Source organism: Dipodomys merriami, unplaced genomic scaffold, assembly GCF_024711535.1.
Source record: "Dipodomys merriami isolate MVZ:Mamm:240054 unplaced genomic scaffold, mDipMer1.0.p SCAF_92, whole genome shotgun sequence".
Classification (NCBI taxonomy): Eukaryota; Metazoa; Chordata; class Mammalia; order Rodentia; family Heteromyidae; genus Dipodomys; species Dipodomys merriami.
This window is the reverse complement of record NW_027206535.1, coordinates 3,845,642-3,866,527: the sequence shown is the minus strand read 5'-3', so window position 1 is coordinate 3,866,527 and position 20,886 is coordinate 3,845,642. Positions and strand designations below refer to the sequence as shown.

At 43.0% G+C, this 20,886-nt stretch overlaps 1 protein-coding gene across 3 annotated transcripts in view; it reads right to left on the bottom strand.

The window, feature by feature from the left end:
• The window catches only part of Tdrd10 (tudor domain containing 10), a 32,809-nt gene that overhangs the window by 11,809 nt on the left and 114 nt on the right, over window positions 1-20,886 (bottom strand). For 2 of the 3 annotated variants that reach the window (XM_070013953.1, XM_070013954.1), the window contains exons 1-6: window positions 20,481-20,756; window positions 17,735-17,769; window positions 16,962-17,041; window positions 15,187-15,245; window positions 8,343-8,413; window positions 7,050-7,206 (exon numbers count right to left, since the gene is read on the bottom strand). In XM_070013953.1, coding sequence (XP_069870054.1) covers window positions 7,050-7,206; window positions 8,343-8,413; window positions 15,187-15,245; window positions 16,962-17,041; window positions 17,735-17,769; window positions 20,481-20,543 — 465 coding nt within the window. In that variant the 5' untranslated portion in view covers window positions 20,544-20,756. Of the gene's footprint in view, window positions 1-7,049; window positions 7,207-8,342; window positions 8,414-15,186; window positions 15,246-16,961; window positions 17,042-17,734; window positions 17,770-20,480; window positions 20,757-20,886 lie in introns of those variants that run through there. The other variant, XM_070013955.1, reaches the window with a different exon arrangement.

Here is a 20,886-nt window from a genome sequence, read left to right as displayed (position 1 = left end):
AACTAGTATATGTCTGAGACAAGCAGAAAAGGTCAGATAAGTTGATGTTAGGGAAATGGACCCTAAGATATGTATTCAAATGTTTTTTTCTTTCATGCAATTGTTTCTAACTTATTTATAAGATTATTTCTTTGTTGCTTTGTATGTTCCTCCCCCAGGGTATAAGCCCTGCTTTCATTGTATTTGATGTTGGTATAATTTGTGGAGGGGAAGGGAAAAAACAAATTGTTTAAATAGGGATACAGGTGGACCCACTGAAACAATGAGATGTACAAGTCATTACGTCGAAAAATGAACTTTACAACTTTGGTGGGGGGGTGAGGAATTGGTTGGGGGGGTGGGGGGATGGGAAGGGATGGGAAGGGGAAACAAAGGAGGAGGCTACAACGCTTGATAAGAAATGTACTCATTATCTTGCCCATGTAATTGTAACCCCTCTGTATTTTCACAATAAAAAATTTTTTTAAATTAAAAAAAAAAAGTACAAGTCCTTCCAGGTGGCTCACGCCTGTAATGCCAGTTGCTCAGGAGGCTATGAGGATGAAGGTTCAAAGCCAGTCCAAGCAGGAAAACTCATGAGACACTTTCTTATCTCCAATTAACCACCAAAAAGCCAGAGGTGGAGCTGTGGCTCCAGTGCTAGAGCACTAACTTTGAGCAAAAAAAAAAAAATCAGGCACAATGCCCAGTCTCTGAGTTCAAGTCCCAGGAAGGTCACACACAAAAAGGTGCAAGTTCTAAAGTGTGCTCCACTGCCCGTTCCAGAACCAAGTGAGTTCTGGGCTCAGTAACTGTGCAAGTTGCTTAGTGTTTACATCTGCCGAAGAGGACAGTGGAACCTACTGCTGGATTTAAATACATTGCCATAGTAAAATAATGAGAAAGACCTTACCTCAGTGAAGCTAGCTACTGTGACCTACACAAGTCCCTTTGCTCCCTTGCTTGCTTACCTGTAAACAGACTCATAATAATATGCCTCCTCTTGTAGCCAGCATGTGTGATCCTTTTGGTTTAGGTTCTCCTAAGAGAATTCTAAATACCAACCCCAAGAACCAGTTATCAGCAGTGGCTTCACACTAAAAATAATTGCTAATAAAGAAACATCTTAAACCATTTTGGATCTAACTATTACTCTCTAATAACTTAGGAAATAAAAATAAGCCCACTCTGACAGTTTGTGAAATTACGTTTCAGAGAAAACTCTGAATAATTATCATCCAATGTCAAAGCCAGAACATTACCCAAAAGTACACCTCGGATTTCAGGATGTGTTTTCAACACAAGGATGGCCACACAGAAGCCTTGGGGATCAAGGTGATGTCTCAATAGCTGCCAAACCAACACCTGTAAATTAAGTTCTATTGTGGCTATCAACACAGAAACCATTCGATCAGGCCTCAGCTGTTAGTTATCCCTGCACTTTGTCTTGAAACATTTCTACCAACTGGTCAAGAACTCTAAGAGCTAGGCCTGCCCTAGAATTACCTTAAGAGCCTGTGCACTGAGAGAGAAGCTGCAGGGTATGTGAATGTCAGTGGCCACAGGCTTTGGAGGCCCACCCAGACCCTTGTACCCACATGGAGAAATTCTTGCACACCACTCAGCAGGGATGCAAACTTCTCTGATTGGATTTTCAGGACAGTGGTGGCAGCCTCCAAGCCCACCACCACCTTCTGAACCAGTCTCTACTTGGGGAGCTGCAACCTTGGGCCATCTGAGAAGGGAACCCTCCTGGGAATTCAATGTTGTCAACAGCTTGAACCCTTCCTCTCATGCTTTGACCCTGCTCTTCTCTGTGTGCCAAGCACAAAAGAACAAAGATAAAATGCATAGGCCCGCTGGGAAGGTGGCTCAGTGGAAGAGTGCTTGCCTTGCATTCATGAGGCCCTGGGTTCGATTCCATAGTACCACATACACAGAAAAAGCCAGAAGTGGCGCTATGGCTCAAGTGGTAGAGCTCTAGCCTTGAGCTGAAGAGCTGAAGGACAGTGCCCAGGCCCAGAGTTCAAGCCCCACGACAAAAAAAAAAAAAAAAAAAAAAAAAAGGTAAAATGCATAGGCCCTGTTCTCAGGGAGTCCACACTTGTTTTACGAGTATTTCTAAAGTACCTGCCTGCCTGCCTGCCTGAAGCTCACATTCTCGGGGAAGCAGTAGACACTAAGGTAAGTCTACAGAGAGGAATGTTGAGGAGTGGCAATAAAGAAACAGGCAAGGAGGATGGAGAAAGCCTGGGGTGGGCATTGTCTCAGGAAGAGCTCTGAGGAGATGACAGTTTAACAGATGCTGGAAAGAACTGAAAAAGCCAAGCCTCCGGTCATCTACCAGCAGAGCCTTCAGGCTGACAGTAGCAGTTCCAAAGGTCCTGTGGTGAGGATGTACTTGGCATGCATAGGAACATCACTGGGACTGCTACAAGACATTGTCATCCTGTACTGGACTGCTGAAGTCTTTCTGCTTCCTCTTTGGCTCTATAGGGTTCTCTGAAAACTTAAATCTATGTCTACAGGTCTGGCTCAAGTGGCAGAAAGCTTGCCTAAGTAAACCACGGCCCTGTGTTCAAACCCTAAACTTTAAACGTAGATGGACACATAAATGGTGGTTGCATCCACATAATAGAATAGCACTAAGAAATGAAGAATTGTGAAGAAGCAGCCAACAGCTGACCTTGGTAACATTTCACCAGGTGAAAGAAGCCAGACATAGAGAAGCGTATGAGAGAGATCCATGCACAGGGACCTCCAGGGAAGACAAACCTCATCTAAGGAGATAGCAAGAGTATCAGTACCTGCCTGGGGCCACAAGGGGTTAGGGCAATTATTGGCTGATGGGAAGGGACATGAGAGAATCGTGTGATGGCATGTGGATAACAGTGACAGTAGTTACATAGTCATATATACATTTGTCAAAATTCATCTAACCACACTAAAATGGTTTCGTTTTAAGTAAATTATCCTTCAAGAAGTATACATAGTACTTCAATAAGTTTGATTTTTTTAATGTAAACTAGTTAAACCTAGTTATTTGGCTCCCTACTTAAACCCTTTGGTATTGTGATATTGTCCATGTAACCATTACTGCTTTTTTTATTCTTACATAACCTTTCCTCTAGGAATTAATGCTGCTTTTCCCACTTCCATTTGCTTACATTTCCTTGAATTGTCAACTCAGCTTTCTCACTTGATAATGGGAATAGCTCTTTAAAACACATCTCTATTTTCCTTTTCCCTTCCTGCCTACATCATCCTGATCTATCCTGAATTGTCTGCTGAGATGAGTATTCCAAAACTTTCTCTGATTGGATCTTAAGACTGCCTCTTTTTTTTTGTTTACGGCTTCATTTTATTATCCATCCCTTTATAGATTTCTGTTAACAAATACTTCGAGCATGTTTTTTGAGACTCCACATTTCTAGAGATCCTCCTGTCTCAGATTCTTGAGTGCTGGAATTATAAGTGAAAGCCACCACACTACACCTCAGCTGACACTGACATTTCAGTATCATCGCCATCATCTGTCAATAAATATCATTCATGTGTTTGTTTCAACCATTAATTTTTGTTGTTGTTGTTGTTTGTCGATCGTGGGTCTTTTACTCTGGCCCTGAGCACTGTCCCTCAGCTCTTCAGCTCAAGGCTAGTGCTCTACCACTTGAGCTACAGCGCCACTCTGGTTTTCTGGTGGTTTATTGGAGATAAGAGTCTCATGGACTTTCCTGCCCGAGCTGGCTTTGAACCGTGATCCTCAGATCTCAGCCTCCTGAGTAGCTAGGATTACAGGCATGAGCCACGGGCACCCAGCTTAACCATTAAAAAATTTTTTAAACCACTCCGAGAACTTCCATTCTGGTAAGGTGGGACAGGCATGTCTCTTCCTATTCCTCTACTAAATAAAACTAAACACTATGGATGGTGCATATAAGACAAACGTAAGAGGACTCTGAGAGGTAGAGTGAAGAATGCAGAATACCTAAAGACCTAGTAACTCAAGGTACAGCATAGTGATGAGTTCTCTGGAGTTTCCTTTTAACTTGTACATCCCAGACTTAGAACTGAGAAGTCTAAGCAGCCTAGAAAAGCCAATAAGAATAGACAAAACAAAGCCTTCTTTCTCAAGCTAAAAGGCTAGAAAGAACACTGCTTCATAAGACAGAAAACTTTTAGGGTATAACTTTTACTCCAACCAAACACCACAAAAGAAGTGACCCCATCACCATACACATCAGCAAAAGCAGAACAGGAGCTTAGCCTTCCACCCCAATACCTGGTGGTATCAATAACAAAACCAGCCTCCCTCCCCTGGCCCCCACTACACAGCCTGGGTATCAATGGAGACAACATGGAAATCCTGGATGTCCACACTCACCCAAAAGGAATAAGTCCCTCCTGATCCCTGCTGGGGTAGGCCAGAGGAGGTCCAGTGAAGAGCTAGGAATTTCTACAGTGGCAACAAAGCCACTCCCACCAATGTATCAGTGGAAACCATGAGCCACCAACAGCAGTGACCAGGAGCCTCCACAACCCAAGGCAGCCCAGTGAGGACCTGGACTCCTCCCTTCACTGCTGGAGGAAGAATAGAATGAAATAAAATCCAGTCTCATAACTTAGAAGAAAATGCCCAGGTTCATCTGTCATACCAAGAACCAGAAAGATATTGAACTGAATGAAAACACAATCAATTGCTGCCAATGCCAAAATGACACACATGTCAGAATTACCTGACAAATATTTCAGGGAAGCCATGATAAAATACTTTTATGACAACTAAAAACACCCTTAAAATAAAATTTAAAAAAATAGAGAACTGCAGAAAAACATCATTCAGGGCTAGGAATGTGGTAGAGTGCTTGTGTAGCATGCATAAAGACCTGGGTTCAATTCCTCAGAACCACATGAACAGAAAAAGCTGGAAGTGGCATTATGGCTCAAGTAGTAGAGTGCTAGCCTTAAGCAAAAGAAGTTCAGGGACAGTGCCCAGGCCCTGACTTCAAGCCCAGGACTGGCAAAAAAAAAAAAAAAAAAGATCATTCAAAATAAAAATTTTGTTTCTTAAAAAAAAAAGTAGCCTAAGAAACATAGGTCCCATGGTTTCCCTTATTTGCAATAACTAGTATATGTCCGAGTCAAGCAGAAAAGGTCAGATAAGGTGCAGGGCATGTTCTGAGAAGCCTGGAGAACAAATTTTGTCAGACCTGGGGGAAGGACCAGAGAGGAACTGTACATCGAAAGATCCAATAGTGGGGGGTCGATGGTGTTCCCACCTGACCAGAGAACACCCTGAAGGCCCACTTGAGACCCTAGAAAGGCTAGTTCACAAGAAAAAGGATTTTCTGTGTATCTGAGACTGGCCTGGAACGCCTGATCCTCCTGTCTCAGCTTCCTGAGTACTGAGATTACAAATGTGAACCACCACAGTTGACCTAGAAAACTCTTTTAATGCCGGGTGCCAGTGGCTCATGCCTGCAATCCTAGCTACTCAGGAGGCTGAGATCTGAGGATCGCGGTTCAAAGCCAGCCCGGGCAGGAAAGTCCGTGAGACTCTTATCTCAAATAAACCACTAGAAAACCGGAAGTGGTGCTGTGGTTCAAGCAGTAGAGTGCTCACCTTGAGCTGAAGAGCACAGGGACAGCACCCAAGCCCAGAGTTCAAGCCCCACGACCGACAAAAACAGAAAAACTGTTTTAACAAACTTCTAGGTTGCTTCTACGCTTGTTAAAATTTGAGAATCACTCTTCTAAAGAAAGAGACCTTCATAGATGGGGGTTATCGAATGAGATACTTGAGATATTTTGGATATGCGTGGTTGTAAGCAATAACAAGATCTGAAATATAGCTAGAAAAATGAGAAACTAAACATGAAATCTAGACCATGAAAGGTACAATGGTCTAGTAAGGGAATCATCTACAGAGACACTGAATCTGGGTGATGATCCAAGAAAAATGGTGAGCCAGACACTTCAGTTTCAGTGACAAAGGGTCCTGGCAAAGAATAGTAGGTGACTGCAACCACGGTAAACAGGTGGGATAATCTGACAGTCTGCCCTTTGAAAGAGCAGAAGTTAAAGAGAAAAGGTAAAAAACAGTTTGGAATTAGCAAGAGGAACCATCTGATAATCTTCTTGTGGTAATTTTAATGCATCTCTCTGCTCCCATCTCCAACTTCTCCAGCTTTGTAGATGCCCTGTTAGCTACAGGGTCATGTGCAAATTAAAATTTCTCTCTTCTTCCTTGTTGAGAGAACCCCAACTATATGCCTGTCTTTAAAGACCACACCTCCAGCCTTTGCATGGAAGGCCAGGAGTCACAATCCTACCCAATGAACACCAGTAGTACTGTACTCAGGCTTCTGAGATGTGCTTCTACCATGTCTTCTCTTCTTCTCCCTGCCTGATCCCTGATAACATGAAGGGGACCCCAGACCAACTTTGGTCTCTACCTTGTCCTGACTTCTTCCACCAGAAAGAAAAACAGATAACTAACAGGTATAATCCACTGCATTCCAATTTCTGTAATACAGCCACTTCAGGCTCTGAAATGGGGATCCCTTTCAAGAGGGCCTCTCTTGTGAGGAAAGTTCCTGAAGATCAGGTATGGGCCTCCCCTTCTCTGCCACCTCCAGGTACTGCTCCCTAAAGCCCCTCCCCATACTTCATACTTGGCAATGTTTGCCTTGCAGATTTTACTCATCTTTGTCTTATGCTCCACACCAGCAGCCAGAATCAGGCTGTGCAAACACACACTCAATTAATGTTTGCTACTGTAAACAAGTTAAAACCTGAATTTCAATATTCCAGATTGAAAAGTCCTGATTGGACTACCTCATGATCTCTTTTGTCCTTGCAAAGAATACAGATTCACTTTTGTTTGAAATTCTAAGTTTTCTGCACCTGACTTTGCTCCTAGAGGTCAAAACTCCTAAAGTTCACTAAAGCCCTGACTTCTCTGTAGCTAGAAAGGACCAAAGGAGGATGAAGAAACTGAGACCAAAGACTGTCCAGCTCTGAGGAGTGAAAACAAGGTGATCCAAGCATGGAGAGGCCAGAAGACCTACCTGCAGCTCCTGGGGCCACTGGGCCACCTTAGGGGTCCTTCTGTGAATCCTCTTGTTTGTATTCACAAACAATTTTCTGCCATGGAAGAGCCTGCCATTCAGCTCCTGGATTGCAAGTGCCACATTCTCCATGGATCCCAGATCTACAAATGCAAAGCTGAAAAGGAAGGAGAGAGAGGGCAGCTATGAGCAGAGCTCAAGAGCAGATCAGAACTGCAGGGCAGCATCAGGAAGGAGCTGCAGAGCCATCTTCTGATGCTCTTCTGCAGCAATAGGACAGGACACACAGACAGACCAGAATCAGATCCGGACTGAGCACTGGGCCTGGCCTGACAATCAGAAGAAATGAACTGACTATCAGCATGTCATATTTTATGGTATGTTTGTGGGTTTGAAGTTTTTTTTGGTTTGAGGGATTATGTGTGTGTGTATGCGTGCGTGTGCACTTGTGTGTTCAAACTCAGGGCTAGGGACACAGTCCCTTTTTTGCTCTAGACTAGCACTCTAGCACTTGACCCATGGCTCCACTTCTGGATTTTTGGTGGTTAATTGGAGATAAGAATGTCACAGACTTTCCTGCCTGGACTGACTTTGAGCCACAATCACTTGATCTCCGCCTCCTGAGTAGCTACAATAACAAGCATGAGTCACTGGTGCCTGAAACTTTTGAGGATTTTTTTTTAAGAGTACTCAAGGCCTCCCTTGCTAAGCAGATGCTCTTAACACTAAACTATGCCTCCATTCCTTTTTATGCTAGTTAATCTTGAAATATGGCCCCATTTCCTGCTTGAGTGTGAGTTCCTGAGGGTGAGTGCCTGAGTGTGATCTGCCTATGTTTGGCTTCCCATAGTAGCTAGGATAACAGGAGCACAGCTCTCCATTGAGTAGGGAATCCCATGAACTTTTCTGCCTGAGCTGGCCTCGAACCACAATCCTCCCAATCACAGGCTCTTAAGTAGCAAGGATTACAAGCCTGAACCACTGGCATCTGACTCTGAGAGTGGTATAATCCCCTACCTCAAGTAAAAAAGTGGAGCAAGAATACAGCAAAAATATACCTTGGTCTAGAGACTGTTAAACTAGGGTTGTATTGACAAGACAGTATTGGCTGCTGAGCCACAGGGTTAAATATGGAAAGGGGGTTTCCCAGATGTCACTCTGCCAGATCAGTGGGTGTGGATCTGGGAGTTACTAGGCTAGCCTGCAACACCAGTGCATCAGCAAATGGACAGAGGAAAGGAGTTACTTCCCAAAGCAAACAAAGGAAGAACAGTCATTACCAACAGTCATTACCATTTGCAGCCGTTCTGGATTCTGCAGACTTGGAGAGCATTATAGTCCTTTAGAAGGGAGAAAATTTCTTCCTACAACGGCAGGGTTTAAAAGAGAAAGAGAGCTGGTGACATAACTTACAAGTAGTTCTAAAGTCTTAGATTCCCCAACCAGCCAATCTGCACTCAGATGAACGTATATATGAAGGGAAGCTATTCTGTGCCTCATGTGCCAGGTTTTATGGTGCATGCTGTCAACACAGAAACAGACAGAACAGTGTATTTGCTTTCAGTGAATCTCAGCAGGTGAGAGGGGAAAGATAATACAATCAATGAACTGACCATTTCCTTGCAGGATGGTAAATTCCACAGTACAGTACATCCTGTGTGGGTACTGAACTAAGATCTGGAGGAAAGGAGGTGGTCAGGGCAGGTCCCCCCAGAGGAAGTGACTTCCTCAGCTCTGCAGACCTCCTCCCCAATGCTCTCAATCATAGTCTGGCCTCCACTGCCCAGGGATGTGGTCACCTTTTCCATCCCTGTATGTTTCTTCACACTCATGCCCCATCCACGCTTCATCTTTCATCAAGCTGCCTCTCCTCATCAGTGAGCTCCAGTTCCATCCCTTCTCAACCTATGTCACTCTAATGATCTTTAGAACCACACCCTCTCTTTTCTGCCAAACTAGGTAGTCCCTACCTCGTCCCTATCTTGTTTCCTCCCACACACTTTCTCCTGACTGTGTGCAGTTTGCTTCCTTCCCTCCTCTGCTGAGGAAAGAGCTTCCCTGAAGGTCATAGGTGTTACCCAGTGTCCACTGTCTGGCCTCCCTTGGGCCTCAGCTCCTTCAACCCCTACCTGCACCTTTGATGTTTTCTCCTTCCTTAGCTCCCTACCAGCACATTATGGATACAAAATTCACAACCATGATGACAATTCATTCTTCCCTGGAAACCCCATTTTGGAAATGGTGCTGAGGAATGGAAGCCAGAGCCTCATGCATGCTAGACACTAAGCCACATTCCCAGCCTCTATGTCATCTTCTTTTAAAAGCAGATTTCATCCATCTAAAGTTATTTTGTTAGTGGAAGAAAATAAAAATGCATTGTGTATAATCGATTTTCCTTGGGTTTCATGTTTACAATGGATTTAAATTCCATTTTTTAATATGCTTTACCTTTAAATATTTAATGTTTATTATACTAGAATCTACAAGATGCTTAGCAACAAGCAACTTACAAGAACAGCTTAGCATTTTCAGTTTATTAAGTACTTTCATATACTTTATGCTAGCTGGTCCTCATAACCACCCAGAGAAGTATATATTATTACTGCACTCATCACAGAGGCATAAAAAAAGGTTAAGTGACTTCCCTAAGATTATAGAACCAAGTCACAGCTAGAACTTGCACTCAGAACTTTAACTCTAAATTTTACTTTCTTTCTATTGCATCATGCAAAAAAAAAAATCAGTGTGGAGGTATATGCCTTGGGGATGGGAGGCAAAAGTATTCTGAGTTTACGGTAGCTTGGGCTACACAGTAAGACTCTTTTTCAAACAAACTAACACCCTCTTAATTTTGTCTCAGGTTTTACCATTATTAAAAATGGTAAAATACTATCTTCCTATTATTAAAGCAGGTATTGGGAAACCACAAGTCTTGGGGCTAATACAGCCTGCTTACCTTGTTTGTGTTAATAAAGTTAATAAAGTTTTACTGAAAAATCATCTGGCCTTGGTGGCTCACACCTGTGATCTTAGCTACTCAGCTTGAGTAGCTAAGTCCAGACAGGAAAATCTGTGAGATTCTTATTTCCAATTAACCACTAAAAAGCCAAAAGTGAAGCAAGTGGTAGAGCATTAGCCTTGAGCAAAAAATTCAAGGGTAACTGTAACCGCTCTATACAGCATCTTTACAATAAAATTGAAAAATAAAATAAAATAAAACCTCAGGGACAGTGTCCAGGCTCTGAGTTCTAGCCCTAGAACTGGCAAAAAAAAAGAAAAAAAAAGAAAAGAAAAAGAAACCTAACTACATACATTAATTTACTGATCATCTATGGATCCATTCATTGTATATGGGCTGAGTTAACAGAGGCACATGGCATTCAGAGTATAGAATATTTCCTATCTGACTACATGTTAGCTACAGGGGAGATCAGTCCAAGGCTTCCCCTACGCAGAAGCATAAGATCCCACCTGAAAAATAAACTAAATCAACAAGGGTTGGTGAAGTGTCACAAGTAATAAGACTGCCTGTGGGCTGGGAAGGTGGCTCAGTGGTAGAGCACTTGCCTTGCATGCTCGAGGCCCTGGGTTCGATTCCTTAGCACCACATATGCAAAAAGAAAAAAGACGGAAGTGGCGCTGTGGCTCAAGTGGTAGAGCGCTAGCCTTGAGCTGAAGAGCTGAGGGACAGTGCCCAGGCCCAGAGTTCAGGCCCCACAACCGGACCCCCCCAAAAAAAGACTGCCTGTCTAGAAAGCATGTGGTGCTAAATTTAAACACCACTATCTCCCCACAAAATAAAAAAAAATTATTGTGCATCCTTTATAGAAAGTTGGTTATATAATAGTGGTTCTCAATTCTAACTTCAGGCAAGATTCAGTTTGGAAGTTATTAGTGTTTTCTTCTTCTTCTTCTTCTTCTTTTTAACTACCAATGCAAAGGCTAGCCCATCCCAGATGAACAAAATCAGAACGCTGGAGTTGGGACTAAAGCACCATGACTTTTTTTTTAAGTCCACCAGATAATTCTAATATATAGCCAAGGTAAAAACAAAAAACTACTCCCTCCTGGCACCCAGCAAATTCAGGAAACACATTTTCTGAAAATGTGCTTGAGTGTGAGGCCACCCCCAACACATGAACAAATACATCTCCACCCACTGTCATCAATGAGAGCACCCCATCAGCAGACACTATTACTGTTAAGAGCCGTAATTTTTTTTAAAATCTTAAAATCTGAAGGCAAGCCCTAATTGAAACTTTTTCTCTTATGCTCTTTAACAGTTTAATTTTTTAATTGTTTATAGATTTGCAGAAGGCTTGGTACATTAAGTTAAAATTGCCTTGTGCCCATAGGGATTCATTTACATCTCATTTTAATCAATGAAAACAACTTGTTAAGATTTTTTAATTATAAAACCATTAATATTTATTATGGAAATATTAAAATGAAGATAAGAAAAGAAGTATTATTCATCAACCTACCACCAAAACATGAGCAAGGGACATCTACTATAGGATCATCACTCCTGCTGTACCTTCATAACTATTCCACTTAACATCATCTTCAGTCAATCACTGCTGGCCATACTGCTCATGGGACATACAGCCTGCTACTAATTACAATATTATCATCAAAGAACCACTGACTTTGGCAAGGCAGCTACTACAGTCACATACTTGCTACATAATTTCACATCCATCAGACTAGCAGCCACTGACAGCTGGACTTTACCAAGAACTGGTGAGGATGGTGCTGCTAGCAGGTGTACAAATTACTCCTCACTCTGGTCAAGCTTGCTATCTGGCCCTAGGTTGCCACACCTAGGTCAGACTCCAGACATACACACTTGTCCATACAAACGTGTTCAACCAACTTCACTCTGTCTGAGGCAGCAAAAATTAGGAATTAGAATCATGTCAAACCGGTATTTTTTTCCAGTCCTGGGGCTTGAAAGGCCTGAGCACTGTGTCTGAGCTTCTTTTGCTCAAGGCTAGCACCCTACCACTTGAGCCAAAGTGCCACTTCTGGCTTTTTCTGAGTAGTTTACTGAAGATAAGAGTCTCATGGGCTTTCCTGCCCAGCCTGGCTTCTAACCCCAATCCTCAGATCTCAGTCTCTGTGTAGCTAGGATTACAGGCGTGAGCCACCGGCACCTGGCTGAAACTGATACTTCTACAGGCAAAAAAATGATCCAATACCAATCATTTTTATATGGCATAACCTAAGTAGTATCAGAATGTCTATTGATGAATAAACAGCCAGTGGTAAGTGCACCTAACAGAATACTATACAACAAAATTACTAACTAGGGCTAGAAGGGCTAACATGAGTGTGTGTTTTAAATTTTGTGGAGTGATAAAAATCAGGGCACACAGAATAGAAACTACTGCCCACCACCTCAGCATCCTATTTCCTAGAGCACACTCTATCCCTGACCAGTGCCTCAGTCACTGGCTATGGCCAAGCCATCCAGAGCCACTTCAAGCCTTCCCCTCTCAATCCTCCACCATCTTTTCTGCTCACACTTTTAGCTCTCCAACCCGTCTTCGTGGCTGAGATCCAACAGACCCTAACATTCTACTCCTCTCTGGCAACACACCTAACTCTGCCCTTCTGTACTTTGCACTCTGCGCCAGTCGTACCTGCAATGTTCCTGCAGTCCTCCTGACACAGCCACCTCTGCTCCCTTCCTCTACTACCTATCAGTACCCTACCCCAACAAAACTGTGCATACCTTCTGCTCAGAAACAACCAAAAAGGAATTTCTGGGAGGTCTTGAGTTCAAGCCTCAGTACCCACTCCCTCAAAAAAGGGACCTTCATAGAACATCTCTGTTTTGCAGTAGCAGAACATACTGAGCTGAGGGCAGAGCAGCAACAAAGGCCCAAGGCAGGGTAGAGGCCAGCCAGAAGCTAATGCCGCACACGAGAGCTAACAGAGAAGGCAAAGGACATGTAGGTACAGGACAGCAACACAAAGACAGAGAAGGGAGAAGAAGCAGTTGGAAGCCATTGGAGGCTTGGATCAGAGGGAACCAGGCTCCGTTACTGTGAAAGTGAGTTGCTAGCCATCTTTCTCTGCAAAGCACATTTGTTGGAATGTCTTAAAACAAATCTAAACACTGTACTTTTATACACTTCAGCACACACCTCAAAAAAAAAAGACTTTTCTTATTTGACACAATGCCAGTATCAAAGTAAGAAAACAAACAATTCCTTATCAACAGAAAAATCTTATCATTTCAAAAATATTTTATGGTTTTGTCCAAATTAGAATCAAAACAAGGTCTACCAATGATTTTTGGTTATCATTTCTCTTGTCTTTACTAAATATCTATTTTTCTCTTTTTGGTAGTACTGGGATTTGAACTTAGTAGCAGGTGATCTACCACTTGAGTCACATCCCTTGTCCTTTTTTCATTTTAGTTATTTTGTTCAGATAGGTCCTCTAGTCCATCCTTCCCCTCAGCCTGGGGCTGGCCTTGGACCAAGATCTACCTATGCCTCTGAATAGCTAGGGTTGCAGATGGATGCTACCATGCCCACCTTCTTGTTGGGATGTGGTCTCAAGTACTTTTTACCTAGGCTGGTCTTAAGCCAGGATCCTCCCAATCTCCACCTCCTGAGATTACTGATGTGAGTTTGCATCCAATCTCTAAGTGCCTTTAAATCTCTTCCAGATTGTTTATATGTCTCTTTTTTTTTTTTTTTTTTTGTCAGTCACGGGGCTTGAATTCAAGGCCTGGGTGCTTCTCTGAGCTTTGGGCCACAGCTCCAGTTCTAGCTCTTAGGTGGTTAATTGAAGGTAAAAGTCTCACAGACCTTCCTATCCTGACTGACTTGGAACCCCGGTCCTCAAATATCAGCCACCTGAGTAGCTAGGATTATAGGTATGAGCTACCAGCACCCAGCTGCCTGTGTGAAAATTTTCAATTGAAAATTGTTATAGAAACCAGGTCAGCTATACTTGTGTAGACAAGAGTACAGCTTCTTCTGGGCAGCATTAACCTGATATCCTATTTCCTATAATTCCTATAAATAACATAGGTTAAGGGTGTTAACTGTTTTGCCTAGAATACTTTACAGATGCTATGGGTTCATAGTTAATCACTTCAGGGACTTAGATCTCACATCTTACCTTCAGGAATGCTGAAATTAATCAGTTAAGTTCACATGATAATAAATTGTTCATTCCATCACAAAGCTGCCTGTCAATTAAATATGCTCATATAACCCCTGTCTCAAACAGTCATTTTACTGGGTGTTAGCAAAATAGGAATTTCCCAATTCTATCATTTCTTCTAGATTTATGAGCTAGAGTTCTTCTGTAAAGAGTTTTCTCTCAGCCAAGCATAGTGGCTTACATCTGTAATCTCAGCTACTCACAAGGTGGAAATCAAGAGGACTGTAGTCTAAGGCTAGCTCAGGTAAAAGTTAGTGAGGGCTCATTTCAACAAACAAAACAAGCATGGTGGTTTCATGTAGCCCTAGCTATATAGTCAGCATAGGTAGAAGGACCAGAATCTGAGGCCAATTCAGGCAAAAACCAGAGACCCTATCTCGTGGGGCTCAAATGGTAGAACATTTGCCTACCAAGGCCCTGAGTTCAAATCTTAGTATTATCAAAAACAAAAACAAAAACCTTTCACTGACTAGAGTTTATCCTGAAAAAATAAAGCAGGGTATTTAGTCTTTTCCTTAAATTTACATTAGTAAATTATTACCTTTGAATATTGAATTGTATCTGGTGGAAACTCACCCTTTCTTAGGTATCACTAATAGTTCTCTATCTATTAAAATTTAGCTCATGTCTGTACCCCAAAGGTGGCTAAAGATGAACAGACACACTATCTTCCTGGCTGCCCAAGCCACATAATAAACCTCTTTTTCTGTCCTTCACCATTTCTCTTTAGTTGGCATATAGGGACATGTGGACTGAACTGACATGTGGATACCCAAGAGTCTGGGCTTAAAGACTGACCACTGGTCACCCAAGTCACTAGTAAGGACTGCCTGAACCTTCATAACTCACAGAGGTATTCCAGAACTGGCACCATTAGACTACCAGCAAGTTAATAAGGTATACAGGAAAGCCAGGGGAGTGGGCAGCATCTATCACCGGGCATGAAGAATACCTCAGAGACATCCAGTGGAAGATTGCCCACATAGACCTGGGTCTCTCTCCTCTTGCATCCTGGGAAGAAAAACAGCATTAAAAAGACAGGCATGGTCCAGAGGTACAGCTCAGCAATAGCATGCTTGTCTAGCATGCATAAAACCCTGGGCTCAGTCCCTAGCATGGAGAAGAAGGTGGAGAAAGAGAATGAAGAAGAGGAAGAGAAGAAGGAGGAAGATTTAAAGAAGTTGGAACCATAAGAGACTCTTGTCTCCTTTGGTGTTAAAATTAAATTCACATAGCCCCAGCAATCCCTTTTCTATTCCCAAAGGAAATAGAAGCACCACCTCTTAGAGACATTTACACTCTTATATTCAGTGTAGTACAAGCCAAGGTACGAAAAAACCTCGGTATCCATTAATGGATGAATGGATAAACTATGGCATTTTCTTGCATGTGAATGTGCATGTGTGAGCACACACATGTGTACACACACACACTTTATAGATATTATTCTGTCTTTGAAAAAAGACAATTTTGCTATCTGTCCCAACATGAACTGTAAAAGAGAACATTATGGCAAGTGAAACAAATCAGCCCAGGCAGGAAAGTCCATGAAATTCCTATTTCCAATTAAACACCAAAAAGCCAGAAGTGGAGCTGTGGCTCAAGATAGAGTGCCAACCTTGAGCAAAAACAGATAAGAGACAGCACCAGAATTTGAGTTCAAAAGCCTTAATACCATCATTTTAAAAGGGGAGAGGAAAAAAGAAAAACATAGAGGTCACAAACATATGGAATAAAACAGTGGTAGAGTCTGGAGATAGAAACACAGGCCAAAGAACACAAAGTAGCAGGGGAGTATATTGAATAAAGCAGAAAGATCTAAGGCACAACTACAGAGTAGAGTGTGGTGTGTTCTATTCAAGATTTCTGCTACTAGGTAAGAGTACATGCTTTTGCCTCAGGGGTTGGAAAATGGGTATCTATAAGATGGGGTCTATATTAATTTGTTCCACTACTGTAACCATTTTACTATACATGTGTATCTGGCAGCAGGATATTGTCTAGCTTATATACACACAATAAAATTCATCTTAAAAGTAAGTTTAAAAAAAGAATTCATACATACCACTCCCCTAAGCACTCCTCTCTCTGGGAACACTGAGAGTGATATCTTGCTCACTCCCTTAGCAAACACTCATCCATGGTTACAGTCTGAATTTGGGTAACCCAGGCTTTCAGTGAGGTACTAGGAAGTGCTTCACGACTAATGGGGTTAAAATTCCCAGTTACATCCAGTTTAGGGAAAAGAGCAAGGGATGAAAACCTCAAGGAATTCAGGTGGAGGGTACAGCACAAGCAAACACACAGAGATAAGAATAAAGCAAGCACATTGGGAAAGTAACACTGAATCAGGCTCACTTCCCAAGGGTGAGTGGTGAGGTAAGACACGAAGAGGATAGCAGTGCTACCATAGAGACACTTCTTCACACTGGCTGGGAGATATAGGAGAAGGACTTGACCAGAGTGGTTCCATCAACACATCTGGATGTTAGACCACTGGAGGTGGTAAAAGGTGAATGCAGAAGACAGGAATGAAACTGAGTGTACCACACAAGGTCTGCACTACTAGCAGGTGAAAGGCAATGGAATGGCTGGCTATAGGAAGGACAGTATCAAGGCAGATCCCAAGTTCCATTCCTGAACACGAACTAGGTTACTGGTCATCATTAATGGGGATCCAGGTTACAGAGCACAGGTCCCAGCACCAACACCTCCAGGCTCACTTACCTGGGAATTTCTGTTCTTCTAACACTTCATTCTTCCACAGTAGTTTAGCAGAGGGTGGGAAGTCATGGCTGTTCCAGGCCCTGTCAAACACAGGTGTTGTTACTGCACCTCCCAAACCCAGATCCAGACAAAAAGAAGCACAGGCTAGAACATTACAGAGCAGCTCTGGCTTGGCATCAGTGGCTCATGCCTGTAACCCTAGCTACTCAGGGGGCTGAGATCTGAGGGTCACTGTTCAAAGCCAGCCCAAGCAAGAAAGTCTGTGAGGCTCTCATCTCCAATTAACCACCAACGAAAGCTTGAAGTAGAGCTGTCTCAAGTGGTACAGTGCTAGCCTTGAGCACAAAAGCTCAGGAACAGCATCCAGGCCCTGAGTTCAAGTTCCAGGACCCACACACACACACACACACAAAAGCTGTTCTGCATACATCTTCAAACTCCTTTCCTGATAAAGGGCTTCCCTTCTTCCTCCCAGGGTCAGTTTTCCAGCTAAGGAGACCTCCCCCAGGATTTCTAATCACTCACAGCACATTAGAGTTAGAATTAACAGGTCAGAGATGCAGAAGGTGATTCTGAAGCTCTGGACACTGTCAAACATTACGGAGTAGCTCTAGCTGGGCATCAGTGGCTCATGCCTGTAATCCTGCTACTCAGGATGCTGAGATCTGAGGATCACGGTTCAAAGCCAGCCCAAACAAAAGTCTGTGAGTCTCTCATTTCCAATTAAAGGATAAAGAGAAGAGTGAGGGTTTCTTATCAATACAGAGACTTACATGCTGCCTTGGTAAGTTCTTTCTAAGAGGACCTCCTGCAAAGCCAAGCAACCAGTTAGAAGCATGTCAGAATATTCATCATTGCATAACCACTCAACATATACTGTGGCAGAAAGGATAACATCTGCCCCCCCCCCCCCCGCCACCCCTCCTAGCAAGCAATCTGCATTCTAATCCTCAGGATATAAGAATATATTAAGGTTTTGTGGCCAGGGAGAATTAAGATTGCTGACAAAATCAAAGTAACTACTCAGGTTGCTGACCTTAAAGTAGAGAGATTCTCCCCATTGGCCCAATGTAATCACAGGGGTCCTGGCAAGTACAAGAAGGCAGAAAGGCAGAAGGACAGATGTAAAGACAGAAGCAAGATTAAAGTGATGACCGATGAAGACTCCTCCACTGCTGCAACCTTTGAAGACAGAAAAGGAGAAACCAGCCAAGGAATGTGAACAGCCTTTAGAAGCTGGAAAAGGCAAGGACTAGCATTCTCTCCAGAGCCACCAGAAGGAACACAGCCTTGCTGACAACTTGATTTTAGCCCCGTAGCAAACAGAAACGTAAGTCCCACAAGTAACTTTAAACTCCTACCAACTTCTGTAACCATGGCTGGCCTGTGAAGAACAGGCATGGGGAGGTAGACAGATGCAGCTGTCAATCCAGCTGTGCAAGTTTTATCTGTAAGATGGGACTCAAAGCACCTATGCCATAGATTACAAGAGTAAAGTGAGATGCTGCTTGTAAGGCACCTGCTGCAGATTAGGAACCCAATAAATGTTACTCACTGTGCTTATTGTTATGGCTTTCATTTGCACCTTGCTACAACTCTTGTGGAGCACTGGCTTCCTTTCCTTCGTTTTTGTGGTCTTGGAGATCAAATCCAGGGAGAAGCACATGCTCTACCACTGAGCTATACCGCTCCCCGCCCAACCCCTGCTGAGCCTCGAGCCTATCTTCCCATCATATAAACATGGCAAACCAAAGCTCAAGGATATATGATGTGCTGCAAATTATAAAAGATACAGAACTCAGCCCTATGAGTCCACAACCTTCATTCTATTCCTACAGATAAGAAGGTTATCCATATTGTTCTAAAGCAGTATTTTTCCAGTGCTGCAGGAGAAATATGCATGTATTAAAACATTAAATATTAAAATAAAACTGAAACTTTTCTCGAAGTTGTTCCCAGCTGTGGGAGGAAACAACTGTTTTACTGTAAATAAGTCTAAAAAAAACCAAAAGTAGTTAAGATTATTAAAAGACTTAGCAATGGATGAATAAACCCCAGTGGTTTATGGGGAAAATCTGGGATATAGGCTGTTAATCACAGTTTCTTGGTTATCTTTGAAAGTGCATAGGGACTTTGGAGACAGGGCAGACACCAAGATATCCCAAACAAAAGAGCAGCCCACATTCTGAATGATACTTTTCTTGGGACTGAGGTTGTGGCTCAAGTGTTAGAGCACCTGCCTCCCAAGCAGAAAGCCCTGAATATAAATCCCAGAAATAATCCTCCCACAAAAGAGAGAGATCTTTTTTCAAAAGCTTATTTTTTTCCAAAGTCATTACCTCCCTTCTACTCTATTACTTCGTCTGGATAACTGTCTTATTTGCAGTTTTAAGAGATGTAAATATATATTTATTTAATGTACACATACAAACATAGTGGATTTTTTCAAAGTAAAACAAATAGCATCCAGTTATAAAAAAGAAAAGAAAAGTAGCAACCTTCATATTTTTGGTCATGTAAAATGGTGTCACCACTTTGGAAGAGTTTAGCAGTTTCTCAGAAAGTTAACCAGTGAATTACCCTGTGATCCTGCAACTACACTTTGGGTACCTGCTACTTAAGAAATTCAAACATAGCTCCACATACACCTATTCACAAATATTCACAACAGCATTGTTTATAATATCCAAAGAGTGGAAACAATCAAAATGTTTATCAGCAATGGACACAAAATGTGGTATATCCTAACAGGGAATATTACTGGGAAATATAAAAGGAATAAAGTGTCAATTCATGCTACAATAGGGACGAATTTCAAACAGAGACTAAAAGGGGGGGGGGAGATAGAATCAGAAGGCTGTATATTATTTCAATTACACTACATGAAACTTCCAGAAGGGACAAAAGGGTAGAAACAAAGTAGATTAGTAGCTCTTTAGGATTAGAGCAGCAGGAAGGCAATGAGGAGTTAACTGCTAATGATCACTTTTCTTTTGGAGGTGTGGATATTCTAAAATTAGTTCCTGGTGATAATCGCAAACATAATGAATATGCTAAAATTTTATTTGGTGTGAATTTTATGGTGTGTAAATTCGATTTTCATAAAGCTCTTTTGTTTTTTCTTCTTTAGTAAGTCAACCAGTATTTTCAAGGATGGTCAGCTTGAGTTCCTCACTGACACTGGTCCAGGAAAGTTCTGTTTCCATGGCTTGTACTGGAGGATTTAGAACAAGCTCAAGCTCGTGTAAGCCCAGCAGTTTTTGTTTGTTTGTGTGAACAGGTATAGAAATTAAGTTTAAGCTTAGTTTTTAAACTAAAAAGCAAACAGTGTCAATGGGGCGGGAGGGGTGGAGAGGTGCTAACACCCCGAACGTGCTGAGCTGCAATTACCCTCCAAGTGTCCCGATTCCCACTCCAGTTCCTCCCAGACGCAAGCAGGCCTCAAGCCCCGGCTACAACAGCGCACTCTCCCTCACACCACCCTGTGGAATGGGGACAATTCCCACAATTGCCTCCAACCTGGGCCCGTGCAGCCACCCCTCGCCGTGCAGACCGGGGCCTGGAAACTTGTGGGGCATCCATCCTCTTGCAAGCTGGGTAAATGCAGGACTGGACGACCGCTCCTCTGCTCCCCGCCTTCGTCGCCTTCGCACCTTCTCCCTCCACGCTCCGCCTCCGCGCGATCGCGGCGGTGGGGGGAGGCTCCCCGTCAGCAACCAATCCGCGGCCGGCCACGGTTTGGGAGGCCAGGTCTCGCGGTGCAGGAGGGAAAGTGCGGGAACGAGCGGGCCGGGATTTTCCCTTCCCCCGCCCCGTTCCCCGCCACTCACTTTTAGTAAACAAACGTCTCCCCCCTCCCACCCCGCGCACCCAGCGCCCAGCCGTCGGCTGCCTGGGAGCTGTGTGGATCGAAGGCAGGGGGCGC